Genomic DNA, 18,758 nt, shown 5'->3' with positions numbered 1-18,758 from the left:
GGGGGGGGCATATTTAACTTGGGACTGCGCTCCTCGCGCAGCAGACACACACTCTCACACAGTGTGCCTATGAGCAAAGAAATGCTCCAGCGCCGAACTCTCTCAGACTCCTGAAGTAGGAGCGACTCAGCTGCAGCTTCTGTTATCAGAAACAGGCTCCCCTCAGGAACAGCTCGGGCTCAAAAAGCTCCAGATGATTATGGACTGTCTCGTCATCATCATCATCATGCAGCGATTTTGCAATTTGGAGCTTTTCTGAAAGGATTCTGCAGTGTTTTTTTGGCAGTTTGCAGCTGAAATGCACCGGCTCTGCCAATCTTTGTAAAGCTTCTTTTCTTCGTTCTCCTCAGCCAAGAGAGTTCTGTGGAAACCATACAACTTCAGATTTTCATTTAAACTGATCTGCGATTTGGATCACCTTCTGGAAAGATAAATGGCTCTTCTCTCATGAGCTGATATTGCACCCATGGACCTTTTCAAGACACTATTGGAATAAGAGGAGACACTTTCCCCTCAGTTCATGGACTGTGCGCAGTGGGACTTTGTCAAACCGTGCGTAAAAAGCCGTGCGTAAAAATAACACTTGCCACGGCGACTCTCTGTCTCTCGTCGCCGGACGCGTGACATTTCAAACTCGCCGAGGTCCCCCGGATCTGTCCCGTCTCCTTCCTTCCATGCTGCTCTCTTCTGTCATCCAGTGCAGACGCTTCGTCGTGGCTTCGAGTCTCCGGGGTAACCATGACAACCGAAAGAAACCCAAAGTGAATCCAAGGAGCGGGGTGAGGCAGCAGAGAGCCTGAATAGGCTGGAGTTTTCCCCATTTTTGCGGTTTCCCCCCCTTTTTAAGGGGTTGTTTTGATTCAGATCTGACGCTTCTTCCAGAGCTGCAGAGTTGCATCCTTCATTTACAAAAGTTGGAGGTGAGGTGTCATCCAAACCCACCGAGGTCTATTAAAAGTCTCGCCTTGCTTTTGGCTGAACTTCTACTCTTTATGAAGCCTTGCAGACGTCGCAGTAACCCTGAAAACAATTGAACTGATATTTTTTTTTCTTTTCGTTTTTTAAACTCGAGAACAGAATCTGAGGAGTAATGGGTCTCTCCCAAACGCTGCTCGTTTACGCGCTGGTGTGCGTTCACCTCGGAGTGTCCCAGCCCTTCCTGCGCCTCCGCCCGTCGCCCAGCGACCACCTCCCCGTCCCCGAGCTGAAGGAGGACCCCGACCCGGAGTACGACCCGCGGGAGCAGGACCTGGCCGAGAGGACTCTGAGGAAAAAGCTCGGCAGTAACTTTGACCCCAACTTCATGTCCATCAGCCTGCCGGCAGTGAACATCTCCGCGCCAGAACCCCTGGGGAAGCCGGGGCCCATGCCTAACGAGATTAAAAAACTGGACCTCAACGAGACCCCCTACGGGAAGCGGGTAAAAGTGGGCAAGAAGGCCCGCAGGAAATTCCTGCAGCTGCTGTGGACCTACACGTTCTGCCCTGTGGTGTACACCTGGAAGGACCTGGGCGTGAGGTTCTGGCCGCGTTACATCAAGGAGGGGAACTGCTTCTCCGAGCGCTCGTGCTCCTTCCCGGAGGGGATGTCCTGCAAACCTGTCAAGTCGGTCACCAAGATCTTCCTGCGGTGGTACTGCCAAGGCTTTCTAAGACAGAAATACTGTACGTGGATACAGGTGCAATACCCGGTCATCTCAGAGTGCAAGTGCTCGTGCTGAAGGAGGCGTGGAGGTGTGCGGGAGCAGGGGGAGGGGGGATTTCTATTGCACTGTTAACTCTCTACAGAGGTGGGCACCATACAGATCTATTTTTTTATATTATATAACATTTTAAAGTGAAATACCAACATTGTACATATTTAAGGAAAATAATGCAGCTATTTTTTTCTTCTAAATGAACTTGGACCATATTTTATTCTCAACAACCCTGAACATTGTTTTTTTTTGTTTGTTTGTTTTGTTTTGTTTTTTGGGGGTGGGGGTGTGGGGGAGCACTTCACAAGGAAGAGCTTTTTTATATATTTTGATGAGACATTAAAGATGGATTTCATAATATGCTACACTTCTCCAAGAGGTGAACCTTTTCTCCTTTTTTGTTGTTTTCAACTGAACATTGATGCTGTCTGTTATTTCACTGCAATGTTGCCTAGAGTTTTTTTTTTTTGTATTATATTAATATCAGTAATAATGGAAACAAAGTTGAGGTTAAAGATTATATATAAAGGCGTGAACTCAGCTTTTTTTGAATAGTATTGTAGGAATAAACAAATCTGTACGTTTTATTTATTATTTTAACGATTTGTGAGTATAGAGCATAAGGGAAAGAAAATAGCAGAATATACCAGAAGAAAAAATATGGAAGACTTGAATATTTCTAAAAAATGACAAAAAATAAAGAAATGAATTGAAAAAAAGCAAGACATATCAGTGTACATATTATGGTTACACGTTTTTAGCAATAAAGTCTGTCTTTTCAACGTGCTATGTTGCTTTACAAGGAGTGTCTGTATCCAAGGGGGGCGTGTGTGCTGGAAAAAAAACATCATCTGTCCTCATTCAGCTTCAAAATCCTGCAAGAGGAGGCCGGAGTGTGCGCGTTTATCTGCTTTCCGATCATTTCCGGACTTATCTGTTAACATAAAAGTGTCATTTCAGTCTGCAGCAGTCCTTGGGAACGAGTCCAAAAGGTTCATCCCCACCGTCTAGTTCAGCTGGAACCGACGTGTGATGTGTAAAATACGATTCAAAAAGTGTCAAACGATGAAATGAGGGGTGGGCGGGAAGCGTCCGGGGGTCTGGAAGCTCCACACAAGTTCCACTGAGGTATTTGTACAGAGGTGGAATGGAGCAGACCGGCGCCTCTCCAAGTCTGACCGCCCCTGAGACAGACAAAAAAGAAAGAAGAAGAAGAAGAAGAAGAAGAAGAAAAAAAACAACAACAAAGAAGAAAAAAAAGAGAAAAACAAAGCCCATGAAAACAATGGTCAACTGTTTTTCACGTTACCAAAGTAATTAATTGGAGAGCTGCAGCGAGATGCGTGCAAAATGAACCAGAGATGGCCAATTACGTGCGCTGGAGACGCGTAAATGAGGTCCCGCAGAATCAAATAAACAGAGCTCTTTTTATGGTGTTTATTTTCTTCTTTAAACGCAATCAACGACTTCAGCAGAGCTATGACTGCATGTCTGAGAGCCGAAGCTGCTTTGTGAAGTGCTTCCAACAGGCGCATCTCGTGCGCATTACAGTGATTTTTTCTTTCCCCCTGCGGGCAGAGTTGGATTTGACACTTGCCGCCCGGTTATTGTGACACAAGAACCGCTGAGGAGGGGTGGGGGGTATGGTGAGCAGGGGGAGAGGGACTGCAGCACGCCAGCGGGAGGAGGAAGAGAGGGCGGTGGGGGTTGGGGAGGGGGGCTGCTTTCCCTTACTGTCAGCTTCTTTCTTGATGATGTCTCGGGGTTTTTTAGAAACTGCGTCTCTGACTCGACGGCGCCACTCAGCCGCCCCCTCTCGACTGCGCAGAATGAGGCACTTTGGGAAACAGTAACCCTTTCAGGCTCTGCCCGAAGAGTATTTTAGAAGCGTGTGAAAGGCAATACGCCGCCCATGGCTCCAGCCGCTTAGGTGCGCACCTTTTAGGAACAGACCTTTTGCCAGCCAGGCGGTTTCATCGCCTGGTTCTCAGAGCTGAGCTCCGGGTGACTCCAGGTGGCCCTTGAGCTGTAACTCCAGGGAGGGGGGAACCTTATAAAACCCGGGAACATAGAAATGTCAGCCAAGTCCTTAATTCTCTGGAAATCACCACATTTCATAGTGTTATAAGTCCAATCAAGAAGACCAAGAACACCTGACAGATTTTTCATCAGCGAAATGTTATCTTAGAGAAATGTTGAATGCATGGTAAACCATATAAAGTTGTGAAAATAATAAGAAAATGATACCAGTATTTCTTGAAGGAATGCATATTGTCCACCACCTTGCATCCCAAAGATCTGTTGGTGCTTGGAGTATGCGTTGCTGGTTACTTTTAGCAGCTACCACATCAAATATTGGCTCATTTTCTGCAAATTTGAATTATAGGCGTTTTGTGTTTGCTTAGTTGTGGCAGCCATCTGGATTTGCATTGGATGTAAATCAATTACAGATACCCATCCAATGATTACTTTCTGAGAATTTCATTAAAACCTATCCACAGGTTCATGAGACATTTTGCTAACAGAAAAACAGGAATGACTAACCTTAAATACCAAAGTTATAAGCAAAAAGCTCACCTGAGCTATTAGAGTTAGTTTTGGAGATGATTCTTACCAACTATTACACCAAATAAAAGTACCAAATTGTGGTCATTTTTATGTTTGATAAGGTTGATTAGGTGTGGCAACCATCTTAAAGCTGGTTGACTGTAGAAGTACATCCATTGATTACCTTCTGAGAGTTTCATTCAAATCTGTCCACTAGTTCATGAGATATGTTGCCATCATACAGGTAAACGAACATGCACACACACACACACACACACACACACAGGCCTGCTTTTAGGGTGACAGGCGATAATGAATAAAAATTTCTAACTCTAACTCACTCTCCATAAGCTCACATTTTGACCCTGGTTGTTTACTGGAAGTCCATCTGCTGTTTCAAATCCAACCATACATCGACTAAAAGAAACCAAATTGTAGAAATAGAAACAGAGACAGCCAGTATGGGTGTAGATTAAATACAGTGTGGGCTTTTTTTTCCCTACACCAATGGAAAAATGCTTGTCTCATGAGTAACTTCGCTGTCGAGCTTTGAAGCAAAACAACTTCATGATGAAATCCACGCCTCTGTTTATTAGCATGTTGCAAAATGTCTGCAAAGCCTGATGTAAATCTGCAGTTCCTGTGATTATCATGTTTGACATGATATGTTGGGGGTGAGGGAAGGGGAAGGGGGGAGGGCATTCAATCAGTGTCATCAACATCAGTGTCGCACCGCATCTATAAAGATGTCAAGACTCGGGTGGCCTTTACCCTGCCAGACGCTCAGTGTTGTTATAATCTGTCACAGTTTCATCACCACAGAAACGGCCCCACAATAATAAATGCTGTTGGGTCGCTTCATAAACATCAACACACTCAAGGGAGTGAAAGATAAGGCTGTAACAAGGGGTTAAATAAAGACCTGGAGACAATTAGGGTGGGGTTGATGAGGAGAAGGGTGACATGAAGATGTTGAGGCTCTGTCTCTTGATGATTGCCAATTATTATGACGGATTGGAGTCAGATTGAGAGTGACTGGGGTGCAGTGTGTTTGCGTGTGGGCGGGGGGTCTGCTGTGGCTTTCACTTGAACAATAAAGACACTTAATGGACGTATCTTTGCTAAAGAGAGAATGCAAGCAAGTGCGCATGCTGACACACAACTTTAGGCAGTTCAGTGGCCTGATGGAGACAGACAGACAGAGATGGAGACAAGGGTCTGTGGCTGTAAGTAAGGCCCAAACCTCACAGTTGTAAAAGCCAAAGAGTCAGCACTGGTGAGGTTATTGATGATGACAGGGTATTAGATTGAGCACTGAGAGGAGGGAGGCTTCACACACACACACACACACACACACACACAGAGAGCCACCGCAGATGATACCCGGCATTCCATCTCACTACCACCAACCCGCAGCTTGTGGTGTCTGCGAGTCTGTGTGAGCAATTGTTCAGAAGCATGAGATGTTTCTAAGTTAGTGTGTCTATAAAGAGCTTTGGATTAAGAAATGCTGTATTTGATTACACTTCAAGAAAAGCAAAGTCTCTGGTTGCAATTTTCTGCCTTAAATTTGCCACTTAGGTTTGCGTTTTTGAGCATTAATGTTAAGGCTGGAAGTCCACACTTTATGTTTTCGAGCACTTTTCCAGATTCAGCTCAGCTGCTCATCTTACATCAGCTGTACGTCTTTCTAAGAGCTGATAACCAACCAAGAACAATCAGCCCCGGGGAAAGTATTTGCAAGATGCCATTACATTAACACAGTGGCTGATTTTGCCAGCTAACAACAGGTGAGTGTAGTCAAGTTACAGGTGATTGCCAACAAATTCTAGTCCTTTACCATTAAGGAGAGCTTGTGATAATTAAGCAAATGGGTCAAAGGTCTTGCAATATCACAATGAGTCATGGAATCCAATACTTGGCCACCAGATACTTGGCACAAGTGGTAAAGCCAGGTCAGGTTGATATGTTGCAAAGTAGACAAGTGTGAAAAGCAACTTTGGATGTGTTTTCCTATACAGAAAGTCAAATCATGGCAAAGACATCAACATCCAGCTGGCTTCTTCTTGTTTACAGTTCTTTTTACTGATTAAAATTATTCTTATCATATCTGTTGACTAAAATACACTATTAATGTAACTATAATATAAATTTGAAAAGTAGTAACCAGTCAAATCAAGCCTATTTTATGTAATTTGTCTGAAATCTGGTTATGCGCAGCATTCAAAGCATGCTGCAAGATCCTAGTTGTCCTAAATGGTTTAATGTGCTCCTACCATTTTAATGATACACATAGTGGGAGAGTCATATTTTTGTAGCCATGCTTGGTGTTTATTCTGCTCAGTTTAACTCTTGCTAGATGTAACAGATATTGTATGTCCAAGGTAAAAGCTAAAAATAGCCCTGTGGTGCGGCGTGGTGCTCTCAGGGCTGGAAATAGAGCATATTCGGAGCCCTGTTTCCATGGTAACCCGTGTTTTCTGCTACTCCCATGCGTTTTTTATTCAGATAACCTTCCATTTACATCAATGACCATGTTTTTTGTCTTTTGAAAACAGCATAACTTTACATCTTTATTTTTTTCCTCTCATCTCTCAGGTGAAGGAAGTTCAAGAACACAGAAAATTGGTTTCTCTTTGGGAACAATAAAGTATCTATTTATCTGTCTGTCCATTTTCTGCACAACAAGATTTGGATTTTTCACACAAACAAAATCCAAAACTATCAACAATACCCAGGAAAACACAACATGAAAAAATACTACATGATAAATGAGATATGTGATATGAGATACAAGCTATATGATATAATATGCAATATATATGAAATATGAGAGGAGATAAAATTTATGAGACAATGAGATGTGATATTTGAGGAGAGATTTGAAATGAAATACAAGTTTGAGATAATGAGATATATTTTAAATATATAAATGAGATGTTTGAGACTAGAAATGAGATGTGAAATCCAAGATGACATGAAACTATGAAAGAAATGAGATATATAAGATGATAAACATGCAATGTATGAGATATATGCCTGTGAGATAAGAAACAAGACATGAGTAATGAGATGAGATGAAACTTATGAGACAGCAAGCTTTATGATATATGAGATAATGAACATGAGACACAGTACATAAGAAATGAGATACATGAGATATGAGACAAGAGATATGAGATAAGATTAAACTGAGATGAGAAATATAAAATGAGAGATATGATATGAATGAGATATATGAGATACAAAATTTATGAGCTAATGAGATGATAAACATGTGATACATGTGATACAGATAAAAAATAAGAAATTACATAAACAAGATATGAGATGAGAATAATGGAATGAGAATATGAAGTGTCAATTGAGAAATAGCAGATATGAGATGAAAAAATATAAGAATTATAAGATACAATACAATGTACTATATTATCCCAATAAAGAAGTTTGTTTTAGACTTTGTGATGTCCAATTAGCTGCCCTCACAAATAAATAAATAATTAAAAATTCATAAAATAAATAGCTTTTTAACTGGTGTTTGGTCATCATAGCGACACAAATCAAACTATGTTTAAGTTGCCAAAACAGCTTGCTATCTTGATCTGGTCTATGTTTTATTTTTATTACTTCTTATAAGAAACCATATTTTCCATATCCATCTACCCTCTCTTCGCTGATTACTGCGGTGCTCCTAACATCCACACATGTCTACAATCTCACATGCACACAAACAAACACATCCACCTCCCCCTCACAGTCTGCCCAGTTGCTGCTGTCTCCCAGTACCCCTCTGTGCGCCGAGATGGCATGCTGAGAATGTTTACTTTCGCCACAGTGTGTATTTACAGAGCCTAATAGTTTTTTAGGCCGCAATGGCTCCTCACTTCGCAACATGTGTACAACCCACCTACTCCTTCTAACTCCTGAGCATTCCCCCGCACACGCAGAAAACATGCATCACCCCCCGCCAAACAGCAAATCACACCTCTGGAATTTGGTGATCTGGCAGTGGTGTGAGCTCTAACGCAGCTAGGTGACATGAGGAGGGAGCAGCATCAGAATGTGACGGTACCTCCTGGACTGAATGGGGATGAAGCTAAGAATAAGCCAAGTGAGAGTATGTTTGCTATGAGAGAGTGAGTGAATTCATGAAGCGCTTGCAATAAACGGATACATAATGTCTTGAATGGTTGCATGTGTTCTGCCATGACTAAAAATATTCCAGAAAGTGTGTCATTTATTTGAAAGAAAGAAGGCAAGTGTGATGTAAAAGTGTCACAGAATCACACAGATAGTAGGCAAATAATAGAGCCTGAGTAGGATTTGATGTATTATATTCTGCAAATAAGGTGAAGGATCTATAACTGTGATTGTTATACCAACAACAATCAGACCTTAAAAAAAAACCTTTAGATAAGAGGTCTTTAAGAAACAAGAGATGAAGCCGAGTTGCCTTCTATTTAACTTAGATTCTCAGTCATCCACATGACAATCCTAATTTCCAACAAACATTTTCTTAGTTATTCAAGATAAAATTAGAATTGGTTTCAACAGTTTAAAATATATGTGTGAATGTCATATAAAAGCAAATAGTTGTGTTACATCTTGAAGAAACCTAATGATGACTGTGCTTTTATTTATGATAATGCTAGGGATCAGCACACCAAGGGTTGCTCTTGCTCCTGTCACCTGGCCTGCATGGCATCTGTCCTTGACTTTTCTCCCCGCACGTGTGGAGGTGGGTTCATGTAGTTCTTTTGGGTCTGGCTCAGCTAAGCCCAGCAGCTGAGGCTTGACTACAAGGTGCTTGCTGCCAAGCCTCCCTCTCAGTTCTGGCTCCAGGAGGATACCTCAGTTTCCCGAATGTGTGAGAGATACCTTGTTGTTTATGGTCCTCTTTCATCATCCCATAGGGTGAGGAGACCCCAAGGAAGGCCCAGAACATGCTGGATGTATTGCATATCATCTCTGGCCTGGTAACTCCTTAGGATCCCCAGGAGGAGCTGGAGAGTGTTGCTGGGGAAGGTGAGGTCTGGCTTTCTCTCCTGGACCTGTTGCCTTCACAGCTTGACCATGGGTAAGCAAAAGAAAATGGATGGATGGCTGAATGGATGCAATGCATTTTTACTTAAGATACAGAATTCTGTTCTTTCGAACTTTCACTCGTATATGCTTGTCAGTGTTTTATCTTTTATCTGCACTGTAGTTTTTATATCTTCAGTTTGATTCTGACTGCACTGCAAAGTGAATATAACGTATGCTAACAATTTAAAATACAATATTTGATTCAAAGTAGCACAATACTGACAGCATACCAAGTCCTAATACTAAACAACCAAGTTGCTTGAGGATAAATACCATTTAACATACATATAAAACATGTAGTTTCAACAGCTGGTAATGTGTATGATCACATGTCTTTGAAAAATGTAATAAGCATGAAGTTGGAGGTCAGCATGTTTGTGATAAATCTGTCCTTTAGCACATTCAAGATCAACTCCAATGTCAGACAAATTCATGTCTCAGTTTCTTCCGTAAATGACAGCTCATTTATTTCTCATTTTCTCTTGAGCATGCAAATGACTTCATTAAGAGTAGGAAAAGATCATAGTTTGGTGTAGATGCAGCACCATCCTCGCAGATTTACTGTTTAATGAGGTGGTAGAGACAGTGGACTCTTCACATTTATGTCTGTTCTAGCATAGCATTTATCTCACGTTTAGTTGGATGTTTTTAATATCACTGAATAGACAGAAGAAACGTAAAATGTGCAGTGCTAAACACGCACGTCATTGTTTTTTCTCTCTCTCTCATCAGACAAAGAGTGGAACCAAACAGGTGAAAATAATTGGCTGTATTTACCCCCACCGGGCTGCAATGTACAACTTGGGCATTTGAACCTGGTGTCCTGACGCCTGCCTGTCTGTCGTATTCAGCCAAGGTGGTCTATTCAGAGTTAGGGACCAAGGGACACACCGCTCACGGGGTGTAAGAGGGAGAGAGGAGGCAGGGTAAGCAGCAGGGAATGCCTGGTGATGGGTTACCAAAAACAGAGCACAGGGGGACAATAGAACCCAGGACATTCCTGACATAACCCCAACACACCGGGGAGGAAGTGGAAGGGAGGGGGGGGATTTATTGGTGTCAACGGCCTCTTGCCCCAAGAGGAGGAACGGGTGCCTCTTTTGTCCCCTCTGGCGTTAGAGATGCCCTGAATTGAGGCGCCTTGCACAGAAAGGATGCCTCTAAAACACATACGCACATAATCACTCCTTTCATAAAAGAACCGCCAATTAGGGAATGGACGTATACGGCTGTGGTGGTTCGTACTCGAGAGGGGCAGGATTTTGTGCGACTGTGAGTCTGAGTGTGTGTTTTTGCATGCCTGCCTCCATGCACTCCTCAAAAGCCTCCGAAAGTAAAAAAAGAGAAGCAAATGGGATGCTTTTCAGCTCATGGTGCACAAGGGTTGACCCCATGGGAACACTGCTATGAACTTGTTTGAATCAGAGAGCGTTTAGTCTCATTTAGGGACGGTTCAAGTTACGCTGAAAGAAAACACACAAAAAGACGACAATGTCATACTCTACTAATTTGTTAGATAATTGCCAAGTCAGTTTTCCAGTGTTCCCCAGTACTATTTAAATGAGCTGAACTTTATGTTTGCATGCAGTTATTATTCTAATACCTTAAAGAGCAAAATTGTTGGTTTTAAATATTATTTTTCTACATCACAGATAAAAAAAAATCATCAGAAAAATTTTGTGTCCTAACACCCAATCAATATATTTGATTAATATCCTCTAACTAGGTGAAATAAAACAATATTTTGGTAATATAAAGTCTGGTTTTGAATTGCTTTGTAATTACTGACCTAGTCAGAGCCTGTGTGGAGCTTATGCAAACCATACTGAAGGTAAATACCCTCCCGTGAAAGGAAATGACTATGGTAAGCTGACCACTGGGCCTGACAAAGAATACTTTTTCTCCATAGATACGTGAGACTTAAGCCTTACAGAAAACAGACTGAAGACCATATTCAAGCACACTCAGAAAACTTGATGGCTGGAACTAGCTTGAAAATACATCCTAAAACTGCAGTTGCTCTTTTTTTAATACAAAAAGACTCACAAATAGGTTCACCTGGACAAAAGGAGAATCTTATGGAGACATAAATACACAACCTTTAATTCCAAAATATTCAAGAGAAGTAAAACCTGTCTGGCTGTATTTTTGTCTTCCTGGTAGTGTCATTTTTGCCCATTTGTTCCTGCATGAGGCCTTTACCAGTTCTCACCTTTTTTACCCAGTTAGCAAACAATATCCAGGTAAGCAGGTGGAGGGAAATATTAAATCAGACTAACGCTGTCATCTAGTGGTCAAAATATTATCTAAAACAGATAACACAAGCAGGTTACTAAAAGAGTAAAGGGCATGTAATTCATGCTTGTAAAGCTCTGGAACCATTTGAGGAGATCTGCAATAAACAGCTAAGAAGCTGAACTTCACACGTTTTCGAAGCTCAGAAGCTCCGTGTCAGCGATGTGCTCTTGTGAAACAGATTCAGTATTTTTAACTTGGATTTCATTTACTCGTCATGTAGGACTTTGGTAAAACCAGATCAATGTCCAGAAGCGTTCAAACATATGGTAACAAAACTCTTTTCAGTTCCGTGTTTCTGCAGAGTGTCTTTACAGTTTACATGTCAATTGTTTTAAAACCAAATCTTGTCAGTGGGTTAGCTATAATAGATGGGCTAGTAGCTCTGCTTCCACATAAAAGAGTGTATTATTTGTGAACAACACATTGAAATTACACTGTTAAAATGCTGATGTGAGGACAGTTTTTTCATTTTCTCCTCTTACAGAACAAAGTAAAGCTTACGTATGTCATTCGTTTTAAAGGTATTTGGTGGTACACTAGTTTAGTTCAACTTCAGAAGGTAATTGTTAACATGTTAAGGAACAGTATATGTTTTCTTTATTGTTGAGACATCTGAGACAAATACTAACTAAAGACAGAAGCTATCATGCCTTATGGTGATATAGTTCATTTGCACCTCAGGTGGACCAACTCCATCTACTTCTTGTTTGCAAATATTTCTCAATGAGCAATATAGAATTATGTGCAAGCTCAGTCACTGTTCTGAACGTGGCACATTAAACTCTCTTTGTTCCTTTTGTTCTAGACGCACAGTTTCAGTCTCATTTGGTTGTCAGCGAACATGATATAAACAGAGACCTACCAGAGGGTGACGGAAAATAACAGGGAAGTGATTGCGAGTGAAGTTCCCGGCATTCCGAGACGTTCCTTCACAGATATCCGCCTCAGTGTGGGACGAGAAGAAACTTTCGGTCACATTTGGAACCAATCAACCCATGACGAGTTGAGGACAAATGGATTGATGGAGCAGCTAATAACTTCAGTGCAATCTGTCACGTGCCACAATGAAACGATCGTCCACCAATCAAAGCTGCTTCTCAGCCTGGTTTGATGCTGATCAGCGTAGACACACAAGAGGAATACACTTTAGCATTTAAAGTTTGAAACTAATTCATTTTTTGTACTCTGTGATTTTTATGTGAACACTTCCAGCGCAGAGGGTTAGAAGTGATTCGAAAAGCGGCTCTCTAGCTTTGGGTGGCATTGTTGTGGCCTTGTAATTTATTAGCCAATCAGCAAGACAGTGCCAGATTCTGCTGCTCATGAATATCAAGGGGTATTAGAACCAGAGCGTGAGCTTTCATTAGAGAGTTTTGACTCTCTGAGCTTCTCTGCATCTTCAGAACACACATCAAGTTCAAATGGGAACTCCCAAGCGCTTCCAGCTGGCAACACTTTGCGATAATGATGCCGGATTCCACACAAATGAAGGGTCTAAATACCACCAGAGAGGCACCTGAAGCCCCTTCTTAATGCGCAGACATGCATACATGTATGTAAAAGCATGCACGCTGACTTTCAGGCAGCAATTTCACTCTCAGTGGGTTAATCACACATGCGCTGCACACACATAAAACGGGAAAGCAAATTTCCCACCACTGGACTCGATAACCGCCGCCACCATCAGATGTAAGCAGCTCGCCTAAAAATAAGCCCACATCAAATCAGCACACACACACGCTGAGGCCAGCTCACATCCTCTGAGTCTTCAGGAGTGCAGATAGGGTTACTGCAGATTCCTCTCTGCAGCCTCAAGGTATCCTCGTTTACAAACTCTCCGTCTCTGAGTCATCAGCGAGAGCCGGGAAGAGACCACCTCCAGCGGTCTCTTGTCAACATGATGGATGGGTCAATAATACTGGAAGAAGAGCTATTGATAGCTCACTTTGTTCGCGCTGCGAGCACCAAGCAAGGAGAGCGACACACTACCAAGACACAGATATGTAGAGTAGAAAGCTGGTATAATCTGATGTCGCCACTCAGGCCTTCAGACTTTAAAAGGAAGCAGCAGCTGAGCTCCAAGCAGCACTGGGTAAAAAATGTCAAGGTGCCATGATGCTTATTTTGACATGTCACCTCAGTGTGTTGGTGCTCTCTCTCCTTTTTCTGGACTCTAAATCATTAACATGATCTTCCCCAAATCTCGCATCAACTGATTTTTCTTCTACAGCAGCAAGAATTAGTATTCAAATGGCTTCTGCACTGGTTGTCACTGGTTCAAGGGATATTTTGCTGACAGACAGACAGGGTTGACTCCAAAGTTTTAAGCAAAGGTGGTGTGCAATGTGTAGCACTTGGAGTACATTTGGGGCATGGTTCTCAGCTACAGAAGTACCACGCCAAATTTGAGCTCAGTATTTGTAATACTGACAGAGTTATATCAGTTTTTGTGTTGACTAATGCAGATTAACTGGAGTAGTCCTCTTGAATTGGGTTGACTAAAAGGTAATCAGTTGGAGATGTACATCCAATGATTATTCTCTAAAAGTTTCATTAGATTCTTCCATCTAACAGTTATTGCAAATGTTTAGGTAAAAATACTGCACAATGTGTAGAGCTCAAAGTATGTATTGGGGATGACAATGAGCTACTACCACAATGGATTCTAGCTCAAAATCTGTGAAACTGAGTTAAAACCATGTTTGTTCTCAGGTCAGTTGGCTGTGTGGGCCAGCTCAGATGGATTAGACTCCTAATTTTAGATGTACACAGAGAGAGTTTTTATTACTCCAGTGTTTCATGAGATATTTTGAATATGTTCCAATTTATATAAATTGGAACTAAAAAATATTGCAAGTAGGCCCAAAACCACTTCAAAAAATGACAACTACTAGTTGGATAAAAACGCCTGACACATGAACACATCTCAAAAACAAATAAACCAAAACAATGTTCATATCCAAAGAGCGATGTCGTGATTTATGGTTGATAAGGACTCAAATACAGGTACACAGGAGGAAGCAGACAGCTAAATGCAAGAAGCAAATCTTTAACAAAACAACTGAACAGAGATGCCGTGGATGACGGGGAAGCAGACAAGCACATCACAACCCAACTACAATAATATACCAAACAAAATGTAACAGAACACCTAAAACAAAAAACACCCAATTTTTTTTTTCTTACAGAGGATTCATTAACTTTATTTACTTCAAGCTTCTTTATTAGACGGTACTCACGGCAACGACATGAAGAAAGGTCAAAAAAATGAAAGAAAGAAAAGAAAGAAACAAAATCTGCAGTTTTTTCCCTACATACTGGTGATTAATGTGTCCTAAAATAAAAATTTGTCAGCAAAATTTGAGAATGTCTGCCATTTACCATGTGTGTTTGTTATAGCCGATCAGATCAGATTTGTTATAGCAGATCAGTTTTATAGGAAGACTTTTTTATGTATAAATACTCAAATATACAAAGACACCTAACTCAAGGGATGAACCCATGTTGTAGCTACACAGGACAGATAATTTAGCATCATCCTTGATCCATCGACTGTGTGCCAAGTTTCAGCTGAGCTAACTGATCTTAGTGATAGAAGTAGTCAGTGGGTAGACATTGGATGAATCAACCAAAAACAGCCTCTTTATTAATCTAATTTAAAATAATTCAATAAATCTAATGAAAACTGCATTCCTTTAAGTTCGGTACCTATTTGTGTGCTGCTATGCTTACATGAAATTTATTTAATTTAATTTCTTTCATTTCTACAGCACATTATACAACCAGAGCACTGGTGGCCAAAGTGCTTCACAAAGAGAATAACGTTTTGAAAAAAATTGGACTCTTTACCATAAGTTCAGTCATACTGGTGTTGTATAATCTTAGAATTTTAATGAAACTTTTTTAATGACCAAAAACAAAGTATCCAAAAGGCTGTGAAGATACTGGAGCTCCACCGCTTAAAGAAGCTCGTCAGACTGAGTAATACACATATTGCGCCACAAGAGGGCGTCCGGTCACCACTGAAAACCCTGCCGGGGTTTTCCCTTCTGTCTCAACAAGGTCAGCGTCTCCCTCCCTGCGTCCAATCTGAGCACTACCAAAAGAATAAAGTGAGGAGAAAAAACAAAAAGCAAAAAAAGCCGGAGGCTGACATTTTCTGTGCGCCGCAGGGAGCTGAGAGCCCCGGGCTTTGAGGAGCCAGACTGAGACCCAAATCAGCAGACTGGTCCAAGTGCAAGAACCCCAGAGAACCCGCGGAGTGCTCCCCGTTTGGATCTCATCTGACAACAAGTGAGTGTGTTGCGTCTCCATTGTCTTCTCCCACATTTGGGACTGACAGATAATCCACAGATTAACTGGTGGGACTTCTTTAACTTTTCTTAATAAATTTGACCCTTTCTGTAAAAAAATGCTTGTTCATAAATTTAGTGCAGCAATAAAATATCATTCATAGCCGGTATGTCTTATTTGATCTTTGTTCTTTTTTTGGTTTCCTAAGTTTTGGGCTTTTTTCTTAAAGGTCTGTTATCACTGGAACACAAAGGTGTCATTATTGCATCATTTAAATTTGGAGAAATTTTTAAATGTTTATTAAATACCAGGAGGGGTTAATCGAAAATGGCATTATACTCCAAAATCAAAAGTTTATTAGCTCATAAAATATAATGCAGTCTTTACTGAAGCCAAAAAACAGTTTTTTTGAAATTCCATTAAGTAGAGAAAACACACAAATCGACTTTATAGAACAATAACATGCCCACAGGACTTTTTTCGCACCTAATTTAGTTAACATATTTTATAATATTTCTATGCAATTGGACTCAAAATTCTTACTATGTAAAATAGTTTTATTTTATTTATTTTATTTTAATTGTCAATAATAATTACTGGCCGCAGGTGTGCCCCTAAAAGTGTCACGTGCGCACATGGACCCTCTTGTTATTTGTCACCAACTGCTAGTTTCAGTGACGACCCTTTATTTGAAATATGGAATAAAGTCATCCAAACAGAGCTCGGTTCCGGGCCGGGTAGAGGTGCCCGCCCCACACCCCCCTAAGAGAATGAGTCAGGTCACAGCCTGGCAGGAGGAATGTGGGTCAGCTTACACACGAAGCCCCCCAAAAAAGGACTCAATGGAGAAACGGATAGGCCGGCTGCACCTGCAATAACACACAGCGGAGTGTGAGCTGCCGTCTGGGTTTTAACGTTTTACGCATCGATTAATCAACATTCGTTGTTGTTTGCAAAGACAGACAAACTAAAAATTCCCGTGACAACAATCCCCACTCGTGCTCTTTGACTCCTTGCAGAAAATAACGGGGGAATTTATCAGTAATGCTGAAGGATGCGGCTGAAACCCGGAGCGCTTCTTTTGTGCGCTTTTACGCACCCGCTCCACTACAGGCTGCAGGACACAAAACATCACGCTTTGTAAAGAGAGAGATGGAGCCAAATGAACGACATCATCAACATGTTTGCGGGATGGAGCCAACACTGCTCTCTCTGGGATGGATAGCTTCTAACACTCGGCATCTGTCCCTTGTTTTCTGTGGGGCCCGCGAAGTCTCCACGGTTCCAACAGGTTTAGCTTTGCGCGCTCATTACGGACCTCCATATGGCTGCCTGTGAATGCAGCACACAGCAGAGTAACAATGAGTTTTGCTTGTAATAAAAAAAGAAAGAAAAAGCAATGAAGGGTTGTCATTTGACTCCAGTGGACAGGAGTTTATTTTTCTATGCGGGTAATTTTGGAACGAAATGATCACCAAATCGCAGGTAAAATGAAACTTAAGCAAACACACCGCTCTGTAGGAATATTTACACACCCCTCTCTCCCTCCCTCTCTTCCTCTCTCTCCCCCTCTCTCCTCGCAGGCGCGCGCGCGCTCTCACCCCCTTTGCGCACTTGGTTTGGGAAAAAATCTGGGATTGATTTTATTGGGGAGTAGCCTACCCGCGGCTCGTTTTACTCATGGATGTACTGGACAGCTTTCATTTGGTGTGAGCGCCAGGCGCGCATCGGTCCAGTGGCGCAGCTCCTCTCATTGATGTCATGTTTCACTTGTCCTTTAATCCATTATTATGAGTTTTTCTAAGGCGAACGTGACAGAAACAAAACATTTTCTGCACTCGGAAAAGAAAGCATCTGATTTGTGGATCTCTCTCTCTCTCTTTTTTTAATCCTTCAACTTGTGGTAAGTTTATTTGCGTCTCAGTTCAGTGCGCTTTGTGAGTCAAACGGATCTCCTCGTGTTTTATGCTCCACATATTTTCTCTAAAAGACTGCGCACCTCGTATCGGGCTTTTCACTGTGCGCTGTTCGTCTTAAATGAAGGCATTCGGTGCCATTACCTTATTAGAGACTCGGGCTATGCGGTCCTATGGGAGTGTGTTGGTTGTTTTATCAGAGCGCAGGGCAGCATGAGCAGGTGTCAGCCTCCTTGGTTTCCACCTGGCTCGTAGGAATCTATTAAAACTTTTGCGCATGCTCTTTTATGTAGAGACTTAGAGAAACTTTTTCTTTCCCCATCTGTGCACTCATCCTATTTTCTTTACCAATATTTGCATTATAAGTAAAAAATATGAGCCTCAAGTCAGATGGTAATGAGTCAAAATTACCTGTTAAGAGAAAACCATCAATTTTCTCTAATTTAGGACTTAATTTGGCACCAGAATTGTTGGAAAGTTTTGACACAAACGATCAATTATGATGTTCCACTTCCCTCCAGTCAGCTTCAAGCCCAAAGCAACAGACCCTTTTATTCTGACTCCTTATCTAAAGTGCCTCCACAAACCTAAAGTGTGCCCCTGTTGCACTCTGAAGTGTCACTCATTTGACCTACTTCTCACTCTCACCGCCGGGTAGAAATAGTCCGCGTGGAAACAGGTTCTCCTGCCTCCTCGCTCCTCACAGGTAGCTTGTAAAAAAAACGGGAAGTTTAAACCCAGGCAAGCCAGAAGGAATCCAGCGTCTCTCACGAGGCGCCAGCTGCTTTGTTTTTGCATAAAAATTAATCTTCGCTATTTAATTGCATCACTTCTCTGCGCTTCCATCGGTGACAGCGTGAGGGGCCGCGTGATGTTGTGGAAGCAGCAGAGCGCGCGGGGTGGGGAGGTTGGGGAGATTTGGG

The 18,758-nt window shown here is 41.8% G+C and overlaps 2 protein-coding genes and 1 long non-coding RNA gene across 4 annotated transcripts in view; 2 read left to right on the top strand and 1 right to left on the bottom strand.

Moving 5' to 3' along the window:
- Nucleotides 1-18,758, bottom strand: part of LOC112450573 — a 134,068-nt gene that overhangs the window by 82,261 nt on the left and 33,049 nt on the right. The window lies entirely within an intron of this gene.
- nog2 (noggin 2) lies at nt 34-2,485 on the top strand. Its single transcript, XM_037980774.1, has 2 exons — nt 34-920; nt 1,078-2,485. Exon 2 carries the CDS (start codon nt 1,091-1,093, stop codon nt 1,718-1,720), a length of 630 nt encoding a protein of 209 aa, XP_037836702.1. The 5' UTR covers nt 34-920; nt 1,078-1,090; the 3' UTR covers nt 1,721-2,485.
- ntn2 (netrin 2) overlaps nt 15,763-18,758 on the top strand; it is a 43,697-nt gene continuing 40,701 nt past the window's right edge. The window contains exon 1 of one of the 2 annotated variants that reach the window (XM_017418347.3): nt 15,763-15,919. The gene's annotated coding sequence lies outside the window, so the exon portion shown is untranslated. Of the gene's footprint in view, nt 15,920-17,556; nt 17,823-18,758 lie in introns of those variants that run through there. The other variant, XM_017418345.2, reaches the window with a different exon arrangement.

Source organism: Kryptolebias marmoratus, linkage group LG17 (genome assembly GCF_001649575.2).
Source record: "Kryptolebias marmoratus isolate JLee-2015 linkage group LG17, ASM164957v2, whole genome shotgun sequence".
Lineage (NCBI taxonomy): Eukaryota > Metazoa > Chordata > Actinopteri > Cyprinodontiformes > Rivulidae > Kryptolebias > Kryptolebias marmoratus.
The sequence above is the reverse complement of the archived record's forward strand: the minus strand, read 5'-3'. Positions and strand labels throughout refer to the sequence as shown.

Coding starts and splice junctions, on each gene's coding strand:
- nog2 (XM_037980774.1), top strand. CDS start 1,091: ATGGGTCTCTCCCAAACGCTGCTCGTTTACGCGCTGGTGTGCGTTCAC.